We start from the raw sequence: 26,674 nt of genomic DNA, 5'->3' as shown, positions 1-26,674 counted from the left end.
CCTGTGACATCGGGTGGTGTATGTGTCCTGGAGGGCAGGTGGTCCCCGGTGTTGTTTTGGGCAGACCGCACCACCCTCTGGAGAGCGCTGCGGGCGGTGAAGTTGCTGTACCAGTCGGTGATACAGTCTTACAGGATGCTCTCAATTGTGCATCTGTAGAAGTTTGTGTGGGTTATAGGTGCCAAACTATATTTCTTCAGCCTCCTGAGGTTGAAGAGGCGCTGTTGCGCCTTCTTCACCACACTGTCTGTGTGGGTGGACCATTTCAGTTTGTCAGTGATGTGTACACAGAGGAACTTGAAGCTTTCCACCTCCACTGCTGTCCTGTTGATGTGGATATGGGGGTGCTGTTTCCTGAAGTCCACGATCATCTATTTTGTTTTGTTGACTTTGAGTGAGAGGTTATTTTCCTGGCACCACACTCCCAGGGTCCTCACCTCCTCCCTGTAGACTAACTCGTCATTGTTGGTAATCAGGCCTACTACTGTTGTGTCATCTGCAAACTTGATGATTGAGTTGGAAGCGTGCTTGGCCACGCGGTCATAGGTGAACAGGGTGTACAGGAGGGGGCTGAGCACGCACCCTTGTGAGGGCACCGTGTTTAGAAAAAGCAAAGTGGAGGTATTATTTCCTACCCTTCACCACCTGTCAGGAAGTCCAGGACCCAGTTGCACAGGGCGGTGTTCAGAAACAGGTCCTCAAGCTTAATGATGAACTTGGAGGATGCTGTGGTGTTGAATGCTGAGCTATAGTCAATGAACAACATTCTTACATAGGTATTCCTCTTGTCCAGATGGGATAGGGCAGTGTGATGCCAGTTGCATGGTCTGTGGAGCTTTTGAAGTGGGTCTAGGGTGTCAGGTAGGGTGGTGGTGATATGATCCTTGACTAGTCTCTCAAAGCACTACATAATGACAGAAGTGAGTGCTACTGCACAATAGAAATTTAGTTCAGTTACATTAACTTTCTTGGGTACAGGAACAATGGTGGCCATCTTGAATCAAATCAAATCAAATGTATTTATATAGCCCTTCGTACATCAGCTGATATCTCAAAGTGCTGTACAGAAACCCAGCCTAAAACCCCAAACAGCAAGCAATGCAGGTGTAGAAGCACGGGTGGCTAGGAAAAACTCCCTAGAAAGGCCAAAACCTAGGAAGAAACCTAGAGAGGAACCAGGCTATGTGGGGTGGCCAGTCCTCTTCTGGCTGTGCCGGGTGGAGATTATAACAGAACATGGCCAAGATGTTCAAATGTTCATAAATGACCAGCATGGTCGAATAATAACAAGGCAGAACAGTTGAAACTGGAGCAGCAGCACAGTCAGGTGGACTGGGGACAGCAAGGAGTCATCATGTCAGGTAGTCCTGGGGCATGGTCCTAGGGCTCAGGTCAGTTGAAACTGGAGCAGCAGCATGGCCAGGTGGACTGGGGACAGCAAGGAGTCATCATGTCAGGTAGTCCTGGGGCATGGTCCTAGGGCTCAGGTCCTCCGAGAGAGAGAAAGAAAGAAGGAGAGAATTAGAGAACGCACACTTAGATTCACACAGGACACCGAATAGGACAGGAGAAGTACTCCAGATATAACAAACTGTCCCTAGCCCCCCGACACAAACTACTGCAGCATAAATACTGGAGGCTGAGACAGTAGGGGACAGGAGACACTGTGGCCCCATCCGAGGACACCCCCGGACAGGGCCAAACAGGAAGGATATAACCCCACCCACTTTGCCAAAGCACAGCCCCCACACCACTAGCATGTGGGGACAGCAGACTGGGATTGGGAGAGATTGAATATGTACTTAAACACTCCTGCTGTGCATGCTCTGAGGACGGGTCTCGGAATGATGTCTGAGCCAGCACCCTTGCGAGGGTTAACACGCTTACTGACGTCAGCCACGGAGAAGGAGAGTAGCGGGCCGTGTCGGTGGCACTACGTTATCCTCAAAGCAGGCGAAGAAGGTATTCAGCTTAAATGTCTTACTGACGTCAGCCACGGAGAAGGAGAGTAGCGGGCCGTGTCGGTGGCACTACGTTATCCTCAAAGCAGGCGAAGAAGGTATTCAGCTTGTTCGGAAGCATGACGTCTGTGTCCGCGAAGTGGCTGGTTTTCTTTTTGTAGTCCGTGATTGTCTGTAGACGCTGCCACATACATCTCGTGTCTGAGCCGTTGAATTGCGACTCCACTTTGTCTCAATACTGACGTTTTGCCTGTTTGATTGCCTTACGGAGGAAATAACTACACTGTTTGTATTCGGCCATATTCCCAGTCACCTTGCTATGGTTAAATGCGGTGGTTTGCGTTTTCAGTTTTGTGTGAATGCTGCCATCTATCCACGGTTTCTAGTTAGGGTAGGTTTTAATAGTCACAGTGGGTACAACATCTCCTATACGCTTCCACACCATCTGTGTATTCGTTGATGTTCTTCTCGGAGGCTACCCGGAACATATCCCAGTCCGCGTCGTCGTCAAACCGATCTTGAAGTGTAGATTCCGTCATCGATGTAAATACAAAATATGTTACAAATAACGCAAATAACGAACACAATGGCACAATTGGTTAGGAGCCCGTGAAAAGTGTCCCATTACTGGTTTTCACCCTGATCTGGTGTGTGTGTGTGTGTGTGTGTGTGTGTGTGTGTGTGTGTGTGTGTGTGTGTGTGTGTGTGTGTGTGTGTGTGTGTGTGTGTGTGTGTGTGTGTGTGTGTGTGTGTGTGTGTGTGTGTGTGTGTGTGTGTGTGTGTGTGTGTGTGTGTGTGTGTGTGTGTGTGTGTGTGTGTGTGTGTGTGTGTGTGTGTGTGTGTGTGTGTGTGACTGTTTGCAGCCCTGCTCACCGTGTCAGAGGAGGTGCGTAGTCGCTGCAGTCTAAAACACAGGAAGTCTCTGCTGCTGTCTGAGGTGGCCATGGAGAACATTCCCATGGATACCTACTCTCTGCAACACACTGACCCCAGCTGCAGGTGAGGCGCTCTCTACATCAAGACACTTTGATCCTGACTTTAGCTGAAGACAAAGCCCATTTTCCTTTATCCATAGTTGCATCTTGGTAAGTATCTTTACCAAGATGCAACTTATGTTCTTGGTAAATATATTTACCATCAAGCTTGAAGTGTTATTTCCGTACCTGTGGCCCCCATCTCCTCCCCTCAGGACACTGAGAGAGTGCCAGCTGTGGGCATCTCCCAAGGTGTCAGAACGCTATCTGAATGCCTACTATCCTACGGTGGGGCAGATCAGCCCCCGTACACGCAAGTCCATGAGCCTGGACATGGGCCAGGCCTCCCATGCCAACACCAAGAAGCTGCTGGGTAACTATAACATTGCTGCTAAACTACACTGTTAATGTTGTCTAGGTGTTCCCCTTAGCATTGGAGTAGCATTTTATACTGCTGCGCCAGAAGTGTATCATGCAAGCAGTTTTTTGGGGTGTATACTCTGTCTATGCTTTGAAGCCATGCTAATGCTGACTATGACCAGGCAGTATTGACTACAGCGTTAGTTCCGTCTCATGTCCGGCAAGAAATACACCCCTGATCTAAGAGTGCTGTAAGATGGACATCCCATGTCACCACTCACCACCTTATCTGCCTAGACCCTCTCCTCACCCTCTTCAATCATTAGCTCTACACTCTCTGTCTGTGGTATATTTCTTCAGGAACCAGGAAGAGTTTTGATCACCTGATATCTGACTCCAAAGCACCAAAGAGACCAGAGACCGAGTCTGGCGTCACCACCCCGCCTAAGGTTAGGTGCGTGGCCGAGAACGACAATGAGATAGACAACCAAAGAATGGGCCACTCCCACCTCCGCAAGATGTCTGTGACCGAGTCCAATGTCCTTTTGGACGAGGAGGTGCTGACTGACCCCAAAGTCCAGGCCCTGCTGCTCACTGTGCTGGTGAGAGGATTATCACACAAACTCACACCTGGCAAAATAAGAGATACTTATAAAGCGGGTAATAATATAATAATAATAATATAATATGTAACACACTCACTGGACATACAGTACATGTTGCACATAGTCAGTGGACCACTAGTTACTGCTCGGGTCCAAGTAGTTATCATGAATGGATTGCACATCGGGAGGCAGCAACATGCTGTGCATTTGGTAAGTATTCAGACCCCTTGACTTTTTCCATATTTTGTTACATTACAGCCTTATTCTAAAATGGATTACATTGTTTGTTCCCCTCATCAATCAACAAAATGTGGAAAAAGTCAATACTTTCCGAATGTAGCATACAGCTCTCTACTGTATATAACTGGTTCAGTCTATAAACGTATGCTGTATGTTTCTCTGTCCAAGGCCACCCAGGTCAAGTACACCACGGATGATTTTGACCAGAGGATCCTGTACGAGTATCTAGCTGAAGCTAGCGTCGTCTTCCCAAAAGTCTTTCCCGTCGTGTAAGTAAACATGCCCGAAAATCCCCAGGCAAACCAAATGCATAGCCTAAGAGCCTACTTTTCCCTAAGCAAATCTAGAGCCTCTAGGGGAGAGGCCTGTCCTGCTCCAAATGCATCATGGGAGTTGTAGTGTGGTTTATCTAGCTATAGAGATTCTATGTGGGCGGCTGTATACAAGTAAAAATGTCACAGATTCAAAATATAGATTTTTTTACATTTATTTTTATTTCACCTTTATTTAACCAGGTAGGCTAGTTGAGAACAAGTTCTCATTTACAATTGCGAACTGGCCAAGATAAAGCAAAGCAGTTTGACACATACAACAACACAGAGTTACACATGGAATAAACAAACATACAATCAATAATACAGTAGGAAAATCTATATACAGCATGTGCAAATGAGGTAGGATAAGAGGTAAGGCAATAAATAGGCCATGGTGGCAAAGTAATTACAATATAGCAATTACACACTGGAATGGTAGGATGTGCAGAAAATGAATGTGCAAATAGAGATACTGGGATGCAAAGGATCAAGATAAATACAAAAATACAGTATGGGGTTGAGGTAGGTTGGATGGGCTATTTACAGATGAGCTATGTACAGGTTAACTTGAGAACTGTCTCTTATTCACCAGTGTTTGAGTCCTGTCATGATATGTGTTGAACGGGTCACTGGGAAAGGGTGTTGCCATGCAGAGTGAGGTGTGTCTGTAATGATTATGGGGCCTACCTTGCTGATGTTTATCTTTATTTCCTCCTCTTCTCAGCCACAACCTGCTGGACTCCAAGATCAACACGCTGCTGTCTATGTGCCAGGATACCAACCTGCTGAACCCAGTGCATGGCATCGTTCAGAGTGTGGTCTACCATGAAGAGTCTCCTCCACAATACCAACCCTCCTATCTACAGAGTATGTACATTCATCTACAGACATGCTCTTCCCATCTCTCTCCTCTGTTCCTCATCTACCTCATTTCGCATCATTCATCTCTCTCTGACCCCTCCCTTTCTGTCTCTCTGCCCCTATCTCCTCTTCTACTTTTCTCATCATTCATCTCTCTCTCTGTCTCTCTGTCTCGCTCTCTGTCCCTATCTCCTCCTCTACTTTTCTCATCCTTCATTTCTCTCTCTCTGTTTCAGTCCCCATCTCCTCCTCTACATCTCATCTCCCATCCTTCACCTTTCTCTGCCCCCTCTTCCTCTCTTGCCCTTTTCCTGACTGTTATGTTGTGTTTTCTTCTTTAGCAGTTTAACTTTGCCAATGATACCTTTCTCCCTCCATTACTTTTTTCCTCTCTCTCTCTCTCTCTCTCTCTCTCTCTCTCTCTCTCTCTCTCTCTCTCTCTCTCTCTCTCTCTCTCTCTCTCTTTTTTTCTCTCTATTTCTTTCTCTCTCCTTATTTCTCTCTCTCTCTCTCTCTCTCTCTCTCTCTCTCTCTCTCTCTCTATTTCTTTCTTTTTCTCTCTCTCTATTTCTTTCTCTTTCTTTCTCTCTTCTCTCTCTCTTCTCTCTCTCTTTCTCTCTCTCTTTCTCTCACACAGGCTTCGGCTTCAATGGACTTTGGAGGTTTGCCGGACCCTTCTCAAAGGTATGATTCATTGCCCTCATATTTCCCTTTCATTCTCCCCAAGGCAGTGCGGCCGTGCTGGAAGAATTTAGCCCCGGTAAGCAATTACAGTCTTGCCAGGGAGCCTGCCGATTGCCCCAAGATTTATTGGACATCCTCCTCTCTCGCTCTCTCTCTCTCTCGCGCTCTCTCAATCTCTCTCGCTCTCGCTCTCTCTCTCTCTCGCTCAATCTCGCTCTCTCTCTCTCTCACGCGCTCTCGCGCTCTCTCAATCGCTCTCGCTCTCTCTCTCTCGCTCAATCTCTCTCGCTCAATCTCTCTCTCTCGCTCAATCTCTCTCTCGCGCTCTTGCTCTCTCAATCTCTCTCTCTCTCTCGCTCTCTGGCCACCTCAGTTTCCCTTATGATGGTTCTGAGTAAATAGGACAAGCAGATGCTTCTAACTCTGAGTTGAAGGTCTGGTTTCAGAATGGGGCCACATATACAGTACCAGTCAAAAGTATAGACACACCTACTCATTCCTGGGTTTTTCTTTATTTATACTGCCCCTACCTTATCACAGCACAACTGATTGGCTCAAACGCATTAAGAAGGAAAGAAATTCCACAACTTTTAACAAGGCACACCTGTTAATTGAAATGCATTCCTGGTGACTGCTAAGAGTGTGCAAAGCTGTCATCAAGGCAAAGGGTGAAAACTTTGAAGAAGTTATTTCATAGTTTGGGATGTGTTGGGATTCTCTCGCTGTTCTATATGTGTTGGGATTCTCACTGTTCTATATGTGTTGGGATTCTCACTGTTCTATATGTGTTGGGATTCTCACTGTTCTATATGTGTTGGGATTCTCACCGTTCTATATGTGTTGGGATTCTCACTGTTCTATATGTGTTGGGATTTGATACTGTTCTATATGTGTTGGGATTCTCACTCTGTTCTATATGTGTTGGGATTCTCACTGTTCTATATGTGTTGGGATTCTCACTGTTCTATATGTGTTGGGATTCTCACCGTTCTATATGTGTTGGGATTCTCACTGTTCTATATGTGTTGGGATTTGATACTGTTCTATATGTGTTGGGATTCTCTCGCTGTTCTATATGTGTTGGGATTCTCTCGCTGTTCTATATGTGTTGGGATTCTCTCGCTGTTCTATATGTGTTGGGATTCTCTCGCTGTTCTATATGTGTTGGGATTCTCACTGTTCTATATGTGTTGGGATTCTCGCTGTTCTATATGTGTTGGGATTCTCGCTGTTCTATATGTATTGGGATTCTCACTGTTCTATATGTGTTGGGATTCTCTCACTGTTCTATATGTGTTGGGATTTGATACTGTTCTATACGTGTTGGGATTCTCACACGGTTCTATATGTGTTGGGATTCTCTCACTGTTCTATATGTGTTGGGATTCTCTCACTGTTCTATATGTGTTGGGATTCTCTCACTGTTCTATATGTGTTGGGATTCTCACTGTTCTATATGTGTTGGGATTCTCACTGTTCTATATGTGTTGGGATTTGATACTGTTCTATACGTGTTAGGATTTGATACTGTTCTATACGTGTTGGGATTCTCACTGTTCTATATGTGTTGGGATTCTCTCACTGTTCTATATGTGTTGGGATTCTCACTGTTCTATATGTGTTGGGATTCTCACTGTTCTATATGTGTTGAGATTCTCACTGTTCTATATGTGTTGGGATTTGATACTGTTCTATATGTGTTGGGATTCTCATTGTTCTATATGTGTTGGGATTCTCTCACTGTTCTATATGTGTTGGGATTCTCTCACTGTTCTATATGCGTTGGGATTCTCTCACTGTTCTATATGTGTTGGGATTTGATACTGTTCTATATGTGTTGGGATTCTCATTGTTCTATATGTGTTGGGATTCTCATTGTTCTATATGTGTTGGGATTCTCATTGTTCTATATGTGTTGGGATTCTCATTGTTCTATATGTGTTGAGATTCTCACACTGTTCTATATGTGTTGGGATTCTCTCACTGTTCTATATGTGTTGGGATTCTCATTGTTCTATATGTGTTGGGATTCTCATTGTTCTATGTGTGTTGGGATTCTCATTGTTCTATATGTGTTAGGATTCTCATTGTTCTATATGTGTTGGGATTCTCATTGTTCTATATGTGTTGAGATTCTCACACTGTTCTATATGTGTTGGGATTCTCTCACTGTTCTATATGTGTTGGGATTCTCACTGTTCTATATGTGTTGGGATTCTCTCACTGTTCTATATGTGTTGTGATTCTCTCACTGTTCTATATGTGTTGGGATTTGATACTGTTCTATATGTGTTGGGATTCTCTCACAGTTCTATATGTGGTGGGATTCTCTCACTGTTCTATATGTGTTGGGATTCTCTCACTGTTCTATATGTGTTGGGATTCTCTCACTGTTCTATATGTGTTGGGATTCTCTCACAGTTCTATATGTGTTGGGATTTGATACTGTTCTATTATGTGTTGGGATTCTCACTGTTCTATATGTGTGGGGATTCTCACTGTTCTATATGTGTTGGGATTTGATACTGTTCTATATGTGTTGGGATTTGATACTGTTCTATACGTGTTGGGATTCTCACTGTTCTATATGTGTTGGGATTTGATACTGTTCTATATGTGTTGGGATTCTCTCACAGTTCTATATGTGTTGGGATTCTCTCACAGTTCTATATGTGTTGGGATTCTCTCACAGTTCTATATGTGTTGGGATTCTCTCACAGTTCTATATGTGTTGGGATTCTCTCACTGTTCTATATGTGTTGGGATTCTCTCACTGTTCTATATGTGTTGGGATTCTCTCACTGTTCTATATGTGTTGGGATTCTCACTGTTCTATATGTGTTGGGATTTGATACTGTTCTATATGTGTTGGGATTCTCTCACAGTTCTATATGTGTTGGGATTCTCTCACAGTTCTATATGTGTTGGGATTCTCTCACAGTTCTATATGTGTTGAGATTCTCACACTGTTCTATATGTGTTGGGATTCTCTCACTGTTCTATATGTGTTGGGATTCTCATTGTTCTATATGTGTTGAGATTCTCACACTGTTCTATATGTGTTGGGATTCTCACTGTTCTATATGTGTTGGGATTCTCTCACTGTTCTATATGTGTTGGGATTCTCTCACTGTTCTATATGTGTTGGGATTCTCTCACTGTTCTATATGTGTTGGGATTCTCTCACTGTTCTATATGTGTTGGGATTCTCTCACTGTTCTATATGTGTTGGGATTCTCTCACTGTTCTATATGTGTTGGGATTCTCTCACTGTTCTATATGTGTTGGGATTCTCTCACTGTTCTATATGTGTTGGGATTCTCTCACTGTTCTATATGTGTTGGGATTCTCTCACTGTTCTATATGTGTTGGGATTCTCTCACTGTTCTATATGTGTTGGGATTCTCTCACTGTTCTATATGTGTTGAGATTCTCACACTCTTCTATACGTTTTGGGATTTAATACTGTTCTATATGTGTTGAGATTCTCACACTCTTCTATACGTTTTGGGATTTAATAATGTTCTACATGTGTTGGGATTTGGTGCTGTTCTACATGTGTTGGGATTTAATACTGTTCTACATGTGTTGGGATTTAATACTGTTCTACGTGTGTTGGGATTTGGTACTGTTCTATATGTGTTGGTATTTAATACTGTTCTCTATAGGTTGGGATTTGGTGCTGTTCTATATGTGTTGGTATTTAATACTGTTCTATATATGTGTTGGGATTTGATACTGTTCTATATGTGTTGGGATTTGATACTGTTCTATATGTGTTGGGATTTGATACTGTTCTATATGTGTTGGTATTTAATACTGTTCTCTATAGGTTGGGATTTGGTACTGTTCTATATGTGTTGGTATTTAATACTGTTCTCTATAGGTTGGGATTTAATACTGTTCTATATGTGTTGGTATTTAATACTGTTCTATATGTGTTGGTATTTAATACTGTTCTCTATGTGTTGGTATTTAATACTGTTCTATATGTGTTGGTATTTAATACTGTTCTATATGTGTTGGTATTTAATACTGTTCTCTATAGGTTGGGATTTAATACTGTTCTCTATGTGTTGGGATTTGGTACTGTTCTATATGTGTTGGTATTTGGTACTGTTCTATATGTGTTGGTATTTAATACTGTTCTCTATGTGTTGGTATTTAATACTGTTCTATATGTGTTGGTATTTAATACTGTTCTATATGTGTTGGTATTTGGTACTGTTCTATATGTGTTGGTATTTAATACTGTTCTCTATGTGTTGGTATTTAATACTGTTCTATATGTGTTGGTATTTAATACTGTTCTATATGTGTTGGTATTTAATACTGTTCTCTATAGGTTGGGATTTAATACTGTTCTCTATGTGTTGGGATTTGGTACTGTTCTATATGTGTTGGTATTTGGTACTGTTCTATATGTGTTGGTATTTAATACTGTTCTATATGTGTTGGTATTTAATACGGTTCTATATGTGTTGGTATTTAATACTGTTCTATATGTGTTGGTATTTAATACTGTTCTATATGTGTTGGGATTTGGTACTGTTCTATATGTGTTGGGATTTAATACTGTTCTACATGTGTTGGTATTTAATACTGTTCTATATGTGTTGGTATTTGGTACTGTTCTATATGTGTTGGTATTTAATACTGTTCTACATGTGTTGGGATTTAATACTGTTCTATATGTGTTGGTATTTAATACTGTTCTACATGTGTTGGGATTTGGTACTGTTCTATATGTGTTGGGATTTGGTACTGTTCTTCATGTGTTGGTATTTAGTACTGTTCTATATGTGTTGGTATTTGGTATTGTTCTATATGTGTTGGTATTTAATACTGTTCTATATGTGTTGGTATTTAATACTGTTCTATATGTGTTGGGATTTGGTACTGTTCTATATGTGTTGGTATTTAATACTGTTCTACATGTGTTGGGATTTGGTACTGTTCTATATGTGTTGGGATTTGGTACTGTTCTACATGTGTTGGTATTTAATACTGTTCTATATGTGTTGGTATTTGGTATTGTTCTATATGTGTTGGTATTTGGTATTGTTCTATATGTGTTGGTATTTAATACTGTTCTATATGTGTTAGTATTTAATACTGTTCTATATGTGTTGGGATTTGGTACTGTTCTATATGTGTTGGGATTTAATACTGTTCTATATGTGTTGGGATTTGGTACTGTTCTATATGTATTGGTATTTAATACTGTTCTACATGTGTTTTTATGTAATACTCTTCTATATGTGTTGGGATTTGATACTGTTCTATATGTGTTGGGATTTGATACTGTTCTATATGTGTTGGGATTTAATACTGTTCTACATGTGTTGGTATTTAATACTGTTCTATATGTGTTGTTATTTAATACTGTTCTATATGTGTTGGTATTTAATACTGTTCTACATGTGTTGTTATTTAATACTGTTCTATATGTGTTGTTATTTAATAATGTTCTACATGTGTTGGTATTTAATACTGTTCTATATGTGTTGTTATTTAATACTGTTCTACATGTGTTGGGATTTGGTACTGTTCTATATGTGTTGTTATTTAATACTGTTCTACATGTGTTGGGATTTGGTACTGTTCTATATGTGTTGGTATTTAATACTGTTCTACATGTGTTGGGATTTGGTACTGTTCTATATGTGTTGGTATTTAATACTGTTCTATATGTGTTGGTATTTAATACTGTTCTATATGTGTTGGTATTTAATACTGTTCTACATGTGTTGGGATTTGGTACTGTTCTACATGTGTTGGGATTTAATACTGTTCTATATGTGTTGGGATTTGGTACTGTTCTATATGTGTTGGTATTTAATACTGTTCTATATGTGTTGGTATTTAATACTGTTCTGCATGTGTTGGTATTTAATACTGTTCTATATGTGTTGGTATTTGATACTGTTCTATATGTGTTGGTATTTGATTCTGTTCTATATGTGTTGGGATTTGGTGCTGTTCTATATGTGTTGGTATTTGATACTGTTCTATATGTGTTGGTATTTAATACTGTTCTATATGTGTTGGTATTTGATACTGTTCTATATGTGTTGGTATTTAATACTGTTCTATATGTGTTGGTATTTAATACTGTTCTCTATGTGTTGGGATTTGGTACTGTTCTATATGTGTTGGGATTTAATACTGTTCTATATGTGTTGGGATTTGATACTGTTATATATGTGTTGGGATTTGATACTGTTCTATATGTGTTGGGATTCTCTCACTGTTCTATATGGGTTGGGATTCTCTCACTGTTCTATATGTGTTGGGATTCTCTCACTGTTCTATATGTGTTGGGATTCTCTCACTGTTCTATATGTGTTGGGATTCTCTCACTGTTCTATATGTGTTGGGATTCTCTCACTGTTCTATATGTGTTGGGATTCTCTCACTGTTCTATATGTGTTGGGATTCTCTCACTGTTCTATATATGTTGGGATTCTCTCACTGTTCTATATGTGTTGGGATTCTCTCACTGTTCTATATGTGTTGGGATTCTCTCACTGTTCTATATGTGTTGGGATTCTCTCACTGTTCTATATGTGTTGGGATTCTCTCACTGTTCTATATGTGTTGGGATTCTCTCACTGTTCTATATGTGTTGGGATTCTCTCACTGTTCTATATGTGTTGGGATTCTCTCACTGTTCTATATGTGTTGGGATTCTCTCACTGTTCTATATGTGTTGAGATTCTCACACTCTTCTATACATTTTGGGATTTAATACTGTTCTATATGTGTTGAGATTCTCACACTCTTCTATACGTTTTGGGATGTAATAATGTTCTACATGTGTTGGGATTTGGTGCTGTTCTACATGTGTTGGGATTTAATACTGTTCTACATGTGTTGGGATTTAATACTGTTCTACGTGTGTTGGGATTTGGTACTGTTCTATATGTGTTGGTATTTAATACTGTTCTCTATAGGTTGGGATTTGGTACTGTTCTATATGTGTTGGTATTTAATACTGTTCTATATGTGTTGGGATTTGATACTGTTCTATATGTGTTGGGATTTGATACTGTTCTATATGTGTTGGGATTTGATACTGTTCTATATGTGTTGGTATTTAATACTGTTCTCTATAGGTTGGGATTTGGTACTGTTCTATATGTGTTGGTATTTAATACTGTTCTATATGTGTTGGTATTTAATACTGTTCTCTATAGGTTGGGATGTAATACTGTTCTATATGTGTTGGTATTTAATACTGTTCTATATGTGTTGGTATTTAATACTGTTCTCTATGTGTTGGTATTTAATACTGTTCTATATGTGTTGGTATTTAATACTGTTCTATATGTGTTGGTATTTAATACTGTTCTCTATAGGTTGGGATTTAATACTGTTCTCTATGTGTTGGGATTTGGTACTGTTCTATATGTGTTGGTATTTGGTACTGTTCTATATGTGTTGGTATTTAATACTGTTCTCTATGTGTTGGTATTTAATACTGTTCTATATGTGTTGGTATTTAATACTGTTCTATATGTGTTGGTATTTGGTACTGTTCTATATGTGTTGGTATTTAATACTGTTCTCTATGTGTTGGTATTTAATACTGTTCTATATGTGTTGGTATTTAATACTGTTCTATATGTGTTGGTATTTAATACTGTTCTCTATAGGTTGGGATTTAATACTGTTCTCTATGTGTTGGGATTTGGTACTGTTCTATATGTGTTGGTATTTGGTACTGTTCTATATGTGTTGGTATTTAATACTGTTCTATATGTGTTGGTATTTAATACGGTTCTATATGTGTTGGTATTTAATACTGTTCTATATGTGTTGGTATTTAATACTGTTCTATATGTGTTGGGATTTGGTACTGTTCTATATGTGTTGGGATTTAATACTGTTCTACATGTGTTGGTATTTAATACTGTTCTATATGTGTTGGTATTTGGTACTGTTCTATATGTGTTGGTATTTAATACTGTTCTACATGTGTTGGGATTTAATACTGTTCTATATGTGTTGGTATTTAATACTGTTCTACATGTGTTGGGATTTGGTACTGTTCTATATGTGTTGGGATTTGGTACTGTTCTACATGTGTTGGTATTTAGTACTGTTCTATATGTGTTGGTATTTGGTATTGTTCTATATGTGTTGGTATTTAATACTGTTCTATATGTGTTGGTATTTAATACTGTTCTATATGTGTTGTGATTTGGTACTGTTCTATATGTGTTGGTATTTAATACTGTTCTACATGTGTTGGGATTTGGTACTGTTCTATATGTGTTGGGATTTGGTACTGTTCTACATGTGTTGGTATTTAATACTGTTCTATATGTGTTGGTATTTAATACTGTTCTCTATAGGTTGGGATTTGGTACTGTTCTATATGTGTTGGTATTTAATACTGTTCTATATGTGTTGGTATTTGGTATTGTTCTATATGTGTTGGTATTTGGTATTGTTCTATATGTGTTGGTATTTAATACTGTTCTATATGTGTTAGTATTTAATACTGTTCTATATGTGTTGGGATTTGGTACTGTTCTATATGTGTTGGGATTTAATACTGTTCTATATGTGTTGGGATTTGGTACTGTTCTATATGTATTGGTATTTAATACTGTTCTACATGTGTTTTTATGTAATACTCTTCTATATGTGTTGGGATTTGATACTGTTCTATATGTGTTGGGATTTGATACTGTTCTATATGTGTTGGGATTTAATACTGTTCTACATGTGTTGGTATTTAATACTGTTCTATATGTGTTGTTATTTAATACTGTTCTATATGTGTTGGTTTTTAATACTGTTCTACATGTGTTGTTATTTAATACTGTTCTATATGTGTTGTTATTTAATAATGTTCTACATGTGTTGGTATTTAATACTGTTCTATATGTGTTGGTATTTAATACTGTTCTACATGTGTTGGGATTTGGTACTGTTCTATATGTGTTGGTATTTAATACTGTTCTACATGTGTTGGGATTTGGTACTGTTCTATATGTGTTGGTATTTAATACTGTTCTCTATGTGTTGGTATTTAATACTGTTCTATATGTGTTGGGATTTAATACTGTTCTATATGTGTTGGTATTTAATACTGTTCTCTATAGGTTGGGATTTAATACTGTTCTCTATGTGTTGGGATTTGGTACTGTTCTATATGTGTTGGTATTTGGTACTGTTCTATATGTGTTGGTATTTAATACTGTTCTCTATGTGTTGGTATTTAATACTGTTCTATATGTGTTGGTATTTAATACTGTTCTATATGTGTTGGTATTTGGTACTGTTCTATATGTGTTGGTATTTAATACTGTTCTCTATGTGTTGGTATTTAATACTGTTCTATATGTGTTGGTATTTAATACTGTTCTATATGTGTTGGTATTTAATACTGTTCTCTATAGGTTGGGATTTAATACTGTTCTCTATGTGTTGGGATTTGGTACTGTTCTATATGTGTTGGTATTTGGTACTGTTCTATATGTGTTGGTATTTAATACTGTTCTATATGTGTTGGTATTTAATACGGTTCTATATGTGTTGGTATTTAATACTGTTCTATATGTGTTGGTATTTAATACTGTTCTATATGTGTTGGGATTTGGTACTGTTCTATATGTGTTGGGATTTAATACTGTTCTACATGTGTTGGTATTTAATACTGTTCTATATGTGTTGGTATTTGGTACTGTTCTATATGTGTTGGTATTTAATACTGTTCTACATGTGTTGGGATTTAATACTGTTCTATATGTGTTGGTATTTAATACTGTTCTACATGTGTTGGGATTTGGTACTGTTCTATATGTGTTGGGATTTGGTACTGTTCTACATGTGTTGGTATTTAGTACTGTTCTATATGTGTTGGTATTTGGTATTGTTCTATATGTGTTGATATTTAATACTGTTCTATATGTGTTGGTATTTAATACTGTTCTATATGTGTTGGGATTTGGTACTGTTCTATATGTGTTGGTATTTAATACTGTTCTACATGTGTTGGGATTTGGTACTGTTCTATATGTGTTGGGATTTGGTACTGTTCTACATGTGTTGGTATTTAATACTGTTCTATATGTGTTGGTATTTGGTATTGTTCTATATGTGTTGGTATTTGGTATTGTTCTATATGTGTTGGTATTTAATACTGTTCTATATGTGTTAGTATTTAATACTGTTCTATATGTGTTGGGATTTGGTACTGTTCTATATGTGTTGGGATTTAATACTGTTCTATATGTGTTGGGATTTGGTACTGTTCTATATGTATTGGTATTTAATACTGTTCTACATGTGTTTTTATGTAATACTCTTCTATATGTGTTGGGATTTGATACTGTTCTATATGTGTTGGGATTTGATACTGTTCTATATGTGTTGGGATTTAATACTGTTCTACATGTGTTGGTATTTAATACTGTTCTATATGTGTTGTTATTTAATACTGTTCTATATGTGTTGGTATTTAATACTGTTCTACATGTGTTGTTATTTAATACTGTTATATATGTGTTGTTATTTAATAATGTTCTACATGTGTTGGTATTTAATACTGTTCTATATGTGTTGTTATTTAATACTGTTCTACATGTGTTGGGATTTGGTACTGTTCTATATGTGTTGGTATTTAATACTGTTCTACATGTGTTGGGATTTGGTACTGTTCTATATGTGTTGGTATTTAATACTGTTCTACATGTGTTGGGATTTGGTACTGTTCTATATGTGTTGGTATTTAATACTGTTCTATATGTGTTGGTATTTAATACTGTTCTATATGTGTTGGTATTTAATACTGTTCTACATGTGTTGGGATTTGGTACTGTTCTACATGTGTTGGGATTTAATACTGTTCTATATGTGTTGGGATTTGGTACTGTTCTATATGTGTTGGTATTTAATACTGTTCTATATGTGTTGGTATTTAATACTGTTCTGCATGTGTTGGTATTTAATACTGTTCTATATGTGTTGGGATTTAATACTGTTCTGCATGTGTTGGTATTTAATACTGTTCTATATGTGTTGGTATTTGATACTGTTCTATATGTGTTGGTATTTGATTCTGTTCTATATGTGTTGGGATTTGGTGCTGTTCTATATGTGTTGGTATTTGATACTGTTCTATATGTGTTGGTATTTAATACTGTTCTATATGTGTTGGTATTTGATACTGTTCTATATGTGTTGGTATTTAATACTGTTCTATATGTGTTGGTATTTAATACTGTTCTCTATGTGTTGGGATTTGGTACTGTTCTATATGTGTTGGGATTTAATACTGTTCTATATGTGTTGGGATTTGATACTGTTCTATATGTGTTGGGATTTGATACTGTTCTATATGTGTTGGGATTTAATACTGTTCTATATGTGTTGGGATTTGATACTGTTCTATATGTGTTGGGATTTAATACTGTTCTATATGTGTTTGGTATTTAATACTGTTCTATATGTGTTGGTATTTAATACTGTTCTACATGTGTTAGTATTTGGTACTGTTCTATATGTGTTGGGATTTGATACTGTTCTATATGTGTTGGGATTTAATACTGTTCTATATGTGTTGGGATTCTCTCACTGTTCTATACTTGTTGGGATTCTCACACTGTTCTATATGTGTTGGGATTTGATACTGTGATCTTTATTGCGTTTCGATGTTCCTAACATACAGTATTGCTCACCATGTGTCTGCTGCAGAATATGTAACTGTATCGATCCCCCCCTTCCCCATCACTACAGAATATTTGGCCCTTTGACACTTGTAGGTGTTCTTAGACTCTCTGTTTTTTCTGTGCACCCATTGTCCCTCGCTCCACTTTCTTCCAATTAAGGGTGCCATTTGCCATCTGCTTGTTTGGGGGAAAGTCAAGCCTGGTCAAAGGCTGAGGATCAATTTCTCCTCATTTAGCTCAGGGAGACATTGGACTGTTAGACTGTGATTTGTTGGCCCGTGTTCGCCTCACTCTTTCTTTCTTTTCCTTTTTTCTCTCTTCCATTCCCACCCCCTACCTGACTTTCTCTCCTTTTCTTTCTCGATCCCTTTCCACCTCTTCCTCTATCCCCCCCAATCTCATGTCAAACCATCAGCAAACTCAAATCCCAGACTACGCTGAGCTGATTGTGAAGTTCCTGGAAGCCTTGATTGACCGCTACCTGCCAGGTACAGAGGAGGAGAGAAGCGAGGAGCAGCTCCGTACCCCCACCTCCCCATACCCCCCCGTCACCCAGAGCCAGCTCAGCATCACCGCTAACCTCAACCTCTCCAACTCCATGACCTCCCTGGCCACCTCGCAGCACTCTCCAGGTTAGCATAGTGTACATGTGTGAACACAATCTTTACTGATCCACCCTGGGAGTAACACAGGCTCAACAGCAGACCAGTGCCCCTGGAGCACACGCACACACCATTTATACATAGAGGCCGACACACAAATACACCACTAACATCCTACTTATGATGCTTGCTGAGTCCTACCAATGTAAGGTGTTCTGTAGAGTATCTTGAGGCAAAGTGTCTGTGGGTGCTGTTGCTGTGGGTTATTTCTAGGTCTCCCGCTAGCTTTCTCTACATTTGAAACTGGTATCTCTTCTGACAATATTGTGATGATTCTGCTACTGCTGTGCACTAAAGATGTCAAATGTTGCAAGATGTCAGAAAAGCACTGCAAGATTTTAATTATTGCCAAAAACAACATATTTACTTGGACAAATGCTAGAATGTAGTGTGTTTGAAATATGCAGGGGTACTTAGTTAGCACCATCAAAAATTTCAGATATTTCATTTTTTATGTTGCATGTGTCGACTGTCTGTCATGCTAATCCCCTCCCTCTCTCTCTGGGTCTAGTCTGTGTGTAACCTCCCCATCATGCTCTACTCGCTGTGGTGTAGTCTATAGACGGTCCCCAACTCTCCCATCCCAACAAAAACATCTGGTACAAATTACAACCATGGAGCCTCTCTGGAGTCGCTAACGCTAGCCCCAGTTTGCAAACTGTGGTGACTCGCATCACGTGTCCATTTCTGTCTGTTGTTCTCACTATGCTAGCTGCTAGCTTTTAGAATCACCAAGCTAATACCAGTGTTTTTGTTATTACCTGTAGAATAAATGGATTGTATTATTTCTATGTATCAGTGCTATATTGCTGAAGTAGTTATAATATATTGTTAGCCTTCCCACAGAAAAATATACATTTCATTCTTAGTAGACTTTCATACAGTTATTCATGACATTTAAAACACCTCCAGGTGTTGTCTTTGCGTTTCTTCACGTCAATGCTAAAGATCCATCTTGCTCTCTATTTTCATTCAGTGTTATTTGACTTTCATTCTCACTCTGTTTTTGTTCTGTTACCCTTGTTTTAATGTGTTTCTCATCTCCTCAGTTGCTGTGGTCATTCTTTCTTGTTTCTGTCCTTCTCTCTCTGTGAAGCCTCTCTGCCTTGCTCTAAGTCAGACGTTTTTGCGCCACACCTCCTCCCAGGTACTCTTCCTCTTTGACCTTGTGACCCCAGAAGTCAAACAAGGTCAATTAACCTCATCCCCCTGAGTAAAAAACACCAAAATGACTAATCTAATGTGAAAAGTGAGTGTGAGAAATCCCCTAACTGTACCCAGTGCCAGAATAGCATCTTAAAATCTGCCACCCACTGCCAAGCAAAGGGTGATCTTGTTGTTTGTGCTGGTGTGATTGTAAGAAAGGAATAAAGGTCTGGGGGCAGAATTACCATTCAACAATAAAATACTTTATTAGAGGGTAACTTGTGCTCTCTGTCTGACAATGTAGAGGAAGATGGAGATGTTGAATTCATTCAAGGTGAGAATATGTCTTTAGTTTTATACCAAAGCTATGCCACAGCGCCATCTGTTCTTCAACAGTGGTATTGAATCTGAGTGACTGAAAATGACTCTCCCTTCTCTTCTCATCTTCCCTTTCTGTTCTCTTCTTCCGTCTGTCCAGTCGTGGATAAGGAGAATGTGAAGCTCTCCCCCAGCGCAGCTCTCTCCACCAGTGGACGGATCCGCCATGGCTCTGCCAGTCAGGTGCAGAAACAGCGCAGCTCAGGCAGCTTCAAAAGGCCTAGCATTAAGAAGATAGTATGAGAAAAAGAGCGATGGAGAGAGTAAAAGCCATTCAAAGGCCTTCTGGCCCACCATGCCACACATCTTCCTGCACTCGTCTTGTTACCCTTTTTGTTTCGTTGTTTTCATGATGGACGGTGGATCAACCTGAGGATCAGTGTTGTTTTGGGGATGTAGCTGCCTTTGTCTCTGTGTTCCTTTGGTTGTCAGGCATCTGGAGCATTGCAACATGAGAGGTTTGGATGGGTGAAGTTACTTGCGTACAGAAAGTTGGGCCAAGATTTTTTCAATTTAGTTTTTGTTTATTAAAAGGACTGAAACTGTCATGGTGACTGAAATAATCCATTCCTTCAGTAGTCATCTTGATTTTTTTTCTCATTCTGTTGAATTCTCAAAGAATCCAGATATCAGTTATACATACATACATACATACATACATACATACATACATACATACATACATACATACATACATACATACATACAGTTGGGCAAAAAAGTATTTAGTCAAGCCACCAATTGTGCAAGTTCTCCCACTTAAAAAGATGAGAGAGGCCTGTAATTTCCATCATAGGTACACTTCAACTATGACAGACAAAATGAGAAAAAAATATCCAGAAAATCACATTGTGGGATTTTTAATGAATTTATTTGCAAATTATGGTGGAAAATAAGTATTTGGTCACCTACAAACAAGCAAGATTTCTGTCTCTCACAGACCTGTAACTTCTTCTTTAAGAGGCTCCTCTGTCCTCCACTCATTACCTGTTTTAATGGCACCTGTTTGAACTTGTTGTCAGTAGAAAAGACACCTGTCCACAACCTCAAACAGTCACACTCCAAACTCCACTATGGCCAAGACCAAGGAGCTGTCAAAGGACACCACAAACAAAATTGTAGACCTGCACCAGGCTGGGAAGACTGAATCTGCAATAGGTAAGCAGCTTGGTTTGAAGAAATCAACTGTGGGAGCAATTATTAGGAAATGGAAGACATTTCACGCAAGATCTCACCCCGTGGGATCAAAATGATCACAAGAACAGTGAGCAAAAATCCCAGAACCACAAGGGGGGACCTTTTTTTAAACCTTTATTTAACTAGGCAAGTCAGTTAAGAACAAATTCTTATTTACAATGACGGCCTAGGAACAGTGGGTTAACTGCCTGTTCAGGGGCAGAACGACAGATTTGTACCTTGTCAGCTCGGGGTTTGAACTTGCAACCTTCCGGTTACTAGTCCAACACTCTAACCACTAGGCTACCCTGCCGCCCCCACCTAGTGAATGACCTGCAGAGAGCTGGGACCAAAGTAACAAAGCCTACCATCAGTAACACACTACGCCGCCAGGGACTCAAATCCTGCAGTGCCAGACGTGTCCCCCTGCTTAAGCCAGTACATGTCCAGGCCCGTCTGAAGTTTCCTAGAGAGCATTTGGATGATCCAGACGAAGATTGGGAGAATGTCATATGGTCAGATGAAACCAAAATATAACTCAGTGCTGAGTTGCATCCAAAAAACACCATACCTACTGTGAAGCATGGGGGTGGAAACATCATGTTTTGGGGCTGTTTTTTTGCAAAGGGACCAGGACGACTGATCCGTGTAAAGGAAAGAATGAATGGGGCCATGTATCGTGAGATTTTGAGTGAAAACCTCCTTCCATCAGCAAGGGCATTGAAGATGAAACGTGGCTGGGTCTTTCAGCATGACAATGATTCCAGACACACCGCCTGGGCAACGAAGGAGTGGCTTCGTAAGAAGCATTTCAAGGTCCTGGAGTGGCCTAGCCAGTCTCCAGATCTCAACCCCATAGAAAATCTTTGGAGGGAGTTGAAAGTCTCTGTTGCCCAGCAACAGCCCCAAAACATCACTGCTCTAGAGAAGATCTGCATGGAAGAATGGGCCAAAATACCAGCAACAGTGTGTAAACCTTGTGAAGATTTACAGAAAACATTTGAACTCTTGTCATTGCCAACAAAGGGTATATAACAAAGTATTGAGAAACTTTTGTTATTGACCAAATACTTATTTTCCACCATAATTTGCAAATAAATTCATAAATTCTGCAATGTGATTTTCAGGATTTTTTTTTCTCATTTCGTCTGTCATAGTTGAAGTGTACCTATGATGAAAATTATAGGCCTCTCTCATCTTTTTAAGTGGGAGAACTTGCACAATTGGTGGCTGACTAAATACTTTGTTGCCCCACTGTACATACATACATACATACATACATACATACATACATACATACATACATACATACATACATACATACATACATACATACATACATACATACATACATACACACACACAACTTATTCAGTGTAAGAACTGGACAACTTGATGTTTGGTGACTGCTGCATTATGTGACATAGGAAGATGAGTGGGCGAATCAATGTTGGCGTCTGTGTTGGACCATTATGACATTGGAAAAACAGAGGGATATTGAACCTGTATACTGAAAGACAGGCTCTTGCCTCAGCTCCAACCCAACAGTCTACTCCAAACCAACCCCACTACTGCCTCACACCACCACCTCACAGCAAGGCTGCAGCAGCCAGTCGCCACCTCCATCTATGCCGGGTTGACCAAATGTCGTCAGCAAAACCTTCACACCACAGTCTTAACCTGGATTTGGACGCACATTGTCATTTTGATTCTTCCCAGTTGTGTACATATTTATGTATAGAAAGGATATACTCAATAATAATAATAATAATAATTGGGTTGTTTTATCCATGGTGTGCCTTTGTCAGGGTTTTCCGATACGTTTATGTTTGTATAATATATATATATGTATAATTGGTCTGGAAAAGAACAGGTACTAATTATATAGAGACTATTATGTTGACTCTAGGTGAATGTAGAGATGTGTTAACTATGTCATGATCATCAAGTATACTATCACCAATAATACCCTGCTGCCTGAAAGTATTTAACCTGTACAGATAGTCCTTACTAAATATTGAAGCTATTCTTTTTTAAAAATTTGCCATGCAAGAATATGAATTTCAAGATACTGTATAAACTGGTAAATATTTAAAGGCCTTTATTTTATTGATTTGTATCATTTTTTCCGCTATATTTCATTTGGATTGGTTTACAGTTCTGACCGTGACTAGGAAAATGTAGTAATATGCCAAACCCCATCAGTATTAGCAACTACTTGAATACTTAAATTGACTTAATATACAGTTTAAGTCGGAAGTTTACATACACCTTAGCCAAATACATTTAATCCTAGTAAACATTCCCTGTCTTAGGTCAGTTCGGATCACCACTTTTATTTTAAGAATGTGAAATGTCAGAATAATAGTATAGAGTGATTTCTTTCATCGCATTCCCAGTGGATCAGAAGTTTATATACACTCAATTAGTATTTGGTAGCATTGCCTTTAAATTGTTAAACTTGGGTCAAACGTTTCAGGTAGCCTTTCACAAGCTTCCCTCAATAAGTTGGGTGAATTTTGGCCCATTCCTCCTGACAGCTGGTGTAACTGAGTCAGGTTTGTAAGCCTCTTTGCTCGCATGCGCTTTTTCATTTCTGCCTACTTATTTTCTACAGGATTGAGGTCAGGGCTTTGTGATGGCCACTCCAATACCTTGACTTTGTTGTCCTTAAGCCATTTTGCCACAACTTTGGAAGTATGCTTGGAGTCATTGTCCATTTGGAGGACCCATTTGCAACAAAGCTTTAACTTCCTGACTGATGTCTTGAGATGTTGCTTCAATATATCCACCTAATTTTCCATCCTCGTGATGCCATCTATTTTGTGAAGTGCACCAGACCCTCCTGCAGAAAAGCACCCCCACAACATGATGCTGCCACCCCCCTGCTTCACGGTTGGGATGGTGTTCTTCAGCTTGCAAGCATCCCCCTTTTTCCTCCAAACATAACAATGGTCATTATGGCCAAACAGTTCTATTTTTGTTTCATCCGACCAGAGGACATTTCTCCAAAAAGTACGATCTTTGTCCCCATGTGCAGTTGCAAACCGTAGTCTTGTCTTTTTTTATGGAGGTTAAGGAGCAGTGGTTTCTTCCTTGCTGAGTGGCCTTTCAGGTTATGTAGATATAGATACTTTTGTACCTGTTTCCTCCAGCATCTTCACAAGGTCCTTTGCTGTTGTTCTGGGATTGATTTGCACTTTTCGCACCAAAGTACGTTCATCTCTAGGAGACAGAACGTGTCTCCTTCCTGAGCGGTATGACGGCTGCATGGTCCCATGTTGTTTATACTTGCATTCTATTGTTTGTACAGATGAACGTGGTACCTTCAGGCGTTGTGGAAATTGCTCCCAAGGATGAACCAGACTTGTGGTCTGCAAAAAAAAATTCTGAGGTCTTGGCTGATTTCTTTTGATTTTCCCATGATGTCAAGCAAAGAGGCACTGAGTTTGAAGGTGGGCCTTGAAATACATCTACAGGTACACCTCCAATTGACTCAAATGATGTCAATTAGCCTATCATAAGCTTCTAAAGCCATGACATCATTTTCTGGAATTTTCACAGCTGTTTAAAGGCACAGTCAACTTAGTGTATGTAAACTTCTGACCCACTGGAATTGTGATACAGTGAAATAATCTGTTTGTAAATAATTGATGGAAAAATGACTTGTCATGCATTAAGTATATGTCCTAACTGACTTGCCAAAACTATAGTTTGTTAACAAGAAATTTGTGAAGTGGTTGAAAAACAAGTTTTAATGACTCCAACCTAAGTGTATGTAAACTTCTGACTTCAACTGTATATCAAAATATTGCTGTTGATCACTGTGTAAGTCTACCACCTGTTTTAAGATTGTGTGATACAGAGTTGATTGCATTGAAGTTCTGGTTTGATAAGATTCCAATACGTTTTCCTGATTTCCTATTCACATACACAGAGGTGTCTCTTCTCTCTGGTTGAATGAGGTTGAATGAATTCTACCTATGAGTTCTCTCCTATGGCCAAATGAAAAGTTGTGAGGGGAAATGAGGGCAGCCATTACTTTGTCTGAAAGTCGTTGATCCTCTAAAGTACCAGAGTCATCCACACCCTTCATCTTGATTATAACCTTTTCATTTGTGCATATCAGTAAGGCTATATGGTGGAAGCTCTACCATTACACCGTGTATACCCATCTAGATTCCTGACCCTTTGTATCTGCAGACATGGAAGGGTTGGGAACGGCTGTTAATGAACAGTCATTGGGACAGGACCTCAATCCCAGATGCCCTTGCGTCAGATCCAGGGACACTGCACCAAATACTAGCTTGCACTATGTGAAAGGATAATGAGGATATCCATTCATTCAAAACATGTTTTAGAAATGTTGCTTTTAATGAACCATGATTACTTTTGTGTGTGTGTGTGTGTGTGTGTGTGTGTGTGTGTGTGTGTGTGTGTGTGTGTGTGTGTGTGTGTGTGTGTGTGTGTGTGTGTGTGTGTGTGTGTGTGTGTGTGTGTGTGTGTGTGTGTGTGTGTGTGTGTGTGTGAGAGAGAGAGCAAAGCTGTCAAGGCAAAGGATGGCTACTTTGAAGAATCTCACATTTTAAATAGATTTGAATTTGTTTAACACTTATTTTTGGCTACTACATGATTCCATATGTGTTATTTCATAGTTGTGATGTCTACACTATTATTGTACAATATAGAAAATAGTCAAACTAAATAAAACCCTGGTATCAGTAGGTGTGTCCAAACTGGTACTGTATATCAGAACTTAAGAAGGGTACCAAATGCAATTTACACAATTGGATAACAAGGAAACCAAATAAATGAATAAATATTGTTTTTGAATCCATGTGACAAATAAGATTAGACAACTGTCAGGGGAAACAGCTTGGATGAATTAATCAACGTCGGATAGTTTTGACTGTGTGTGATATTAGATTGCTTCTTGTGTAAATATTTTCTGTCAGTTTTCCATAGTTTTCTTCAGGATCTAGAATGGCCTTTTGGTGTCCATTGGGATGACAAGGATATATATTGTGAGTAACCATAGACTCTCAAATGAGTGGTTGGCATGCACTATTCTGATTCACAAGCAAGAGTTTTGTGAAGTTGAATATCATAAAATGTAACATTTTTTATTTGAGGTGCAAAATATTTTGTCACTGGAGTGCTGTTCGGAATGTTTTTCTTTAAGTGGTATATTCACATTTTTTTGTACAATTTGAAAATGGTATATTTACTATACTGTAAATACTTGGGATAATATTGTATAATTTCTTTTTTTGTAAAGCAGTAATTTACTGTATAATGTGTATAACACATACATGTAATTATTCCATTGTAAATAAAAGTTTTGCGCTCCACTTAAAAGCCATGATTTGTTAACGCCATCTGAAGTTATTGGTAGTGGAAGTGTTCATGAAAAAAAATCTACAATGCAGAGCACAACCTAGTCCTATGGGAAAGTCTCAATTGCATCTCCTCGCGCCCCCGCTCTTCTTCAAACCCCATTGGAGGAATGGTCCGATGGGAGGGACTTCTGACTCTCATCCATTGGGTTTTTGAGAAGGTGGCGAGGAGAGAGGACGCAAGGAGAGTGCTAATTGAGATAAACCCACATGTTGGCGGCGCCCTATTTGGG

The 26,674-nt window shown here is 39.1% G+C and overlaps 1 protein-coding gene across 5 annotated transcripts in view; it reads left to right on the top strand.

Annotated features, from left to right (window-relative positions):
- Positions 1–26,407, top strand: part of LOC118394968 (neurofibromin-like) — a 180,132-nt gene extending 153,725 nt beyond the window's left edge. For 2 of the 5 annotated variants that reach the window (XM_052518495.1, XM_052518482.1), the window contains 9 exons: positions 2,825–2,960; positions 3,151–3,308; positions 3,656–3,897; positions 4,309–4,409; positions 5,179–5,321; positions 5,953–5,999; positions 18,099–18,315; positions 19,796–19,825; positions 19,970–26,407. In XM_052518495.1, the coding sequence (XP_052374455.1) occupies positions 2,825–2,960; positions 3,151–3,308; positions 3,656–3,897; positions 4,309–4,409; positions 5,179–5,321; positions 5,953–5,999; positions 18,099–18,315; positions 19,796–19,825; positions 19,970–20,112 (1,217 nt within the window). In that variant the 3' untranslated portion in view covers positions 20,113–26,407. Of the gene's footprint in view, positions 1–2,824; positions 2,961–3,150; positions 3,309–3,655; positions 3,898–4,308; positions 4,410–5,178; positions 5,322–5,952; positions 6,000–18,098; positions 18,316–18,856; positions 19,252–19,795; positions 19,826–19,969 lie in introns of those variants that run through there. The other 3 variants (XM_052518510.1, XM_052518488.1, XM_052518498.1) reach the window with 2 other exon arrangements.
- Positions 26,408–26,674: the final 267 nt, after the last annotated feature.

The sequence above is a fragment of the Oncorhynchus keta genome, chromosome 1, assembly GCF_023373465.1.
Source record: "Oncorhynchus keta strain PuntledgeMale-10-30-2019 chromosome 1, Oket_V2, whole genome shotgun sequence".
NCBI lineage: Eukaryota > Metazoa > Chordata > Actinopteri > Salmoniformes > Salmonidae > Oncorhynchus > Oncorhynchus keta.
This window is presented reverse-complemented; position numbering and strand designations above follow the sequence as displayed.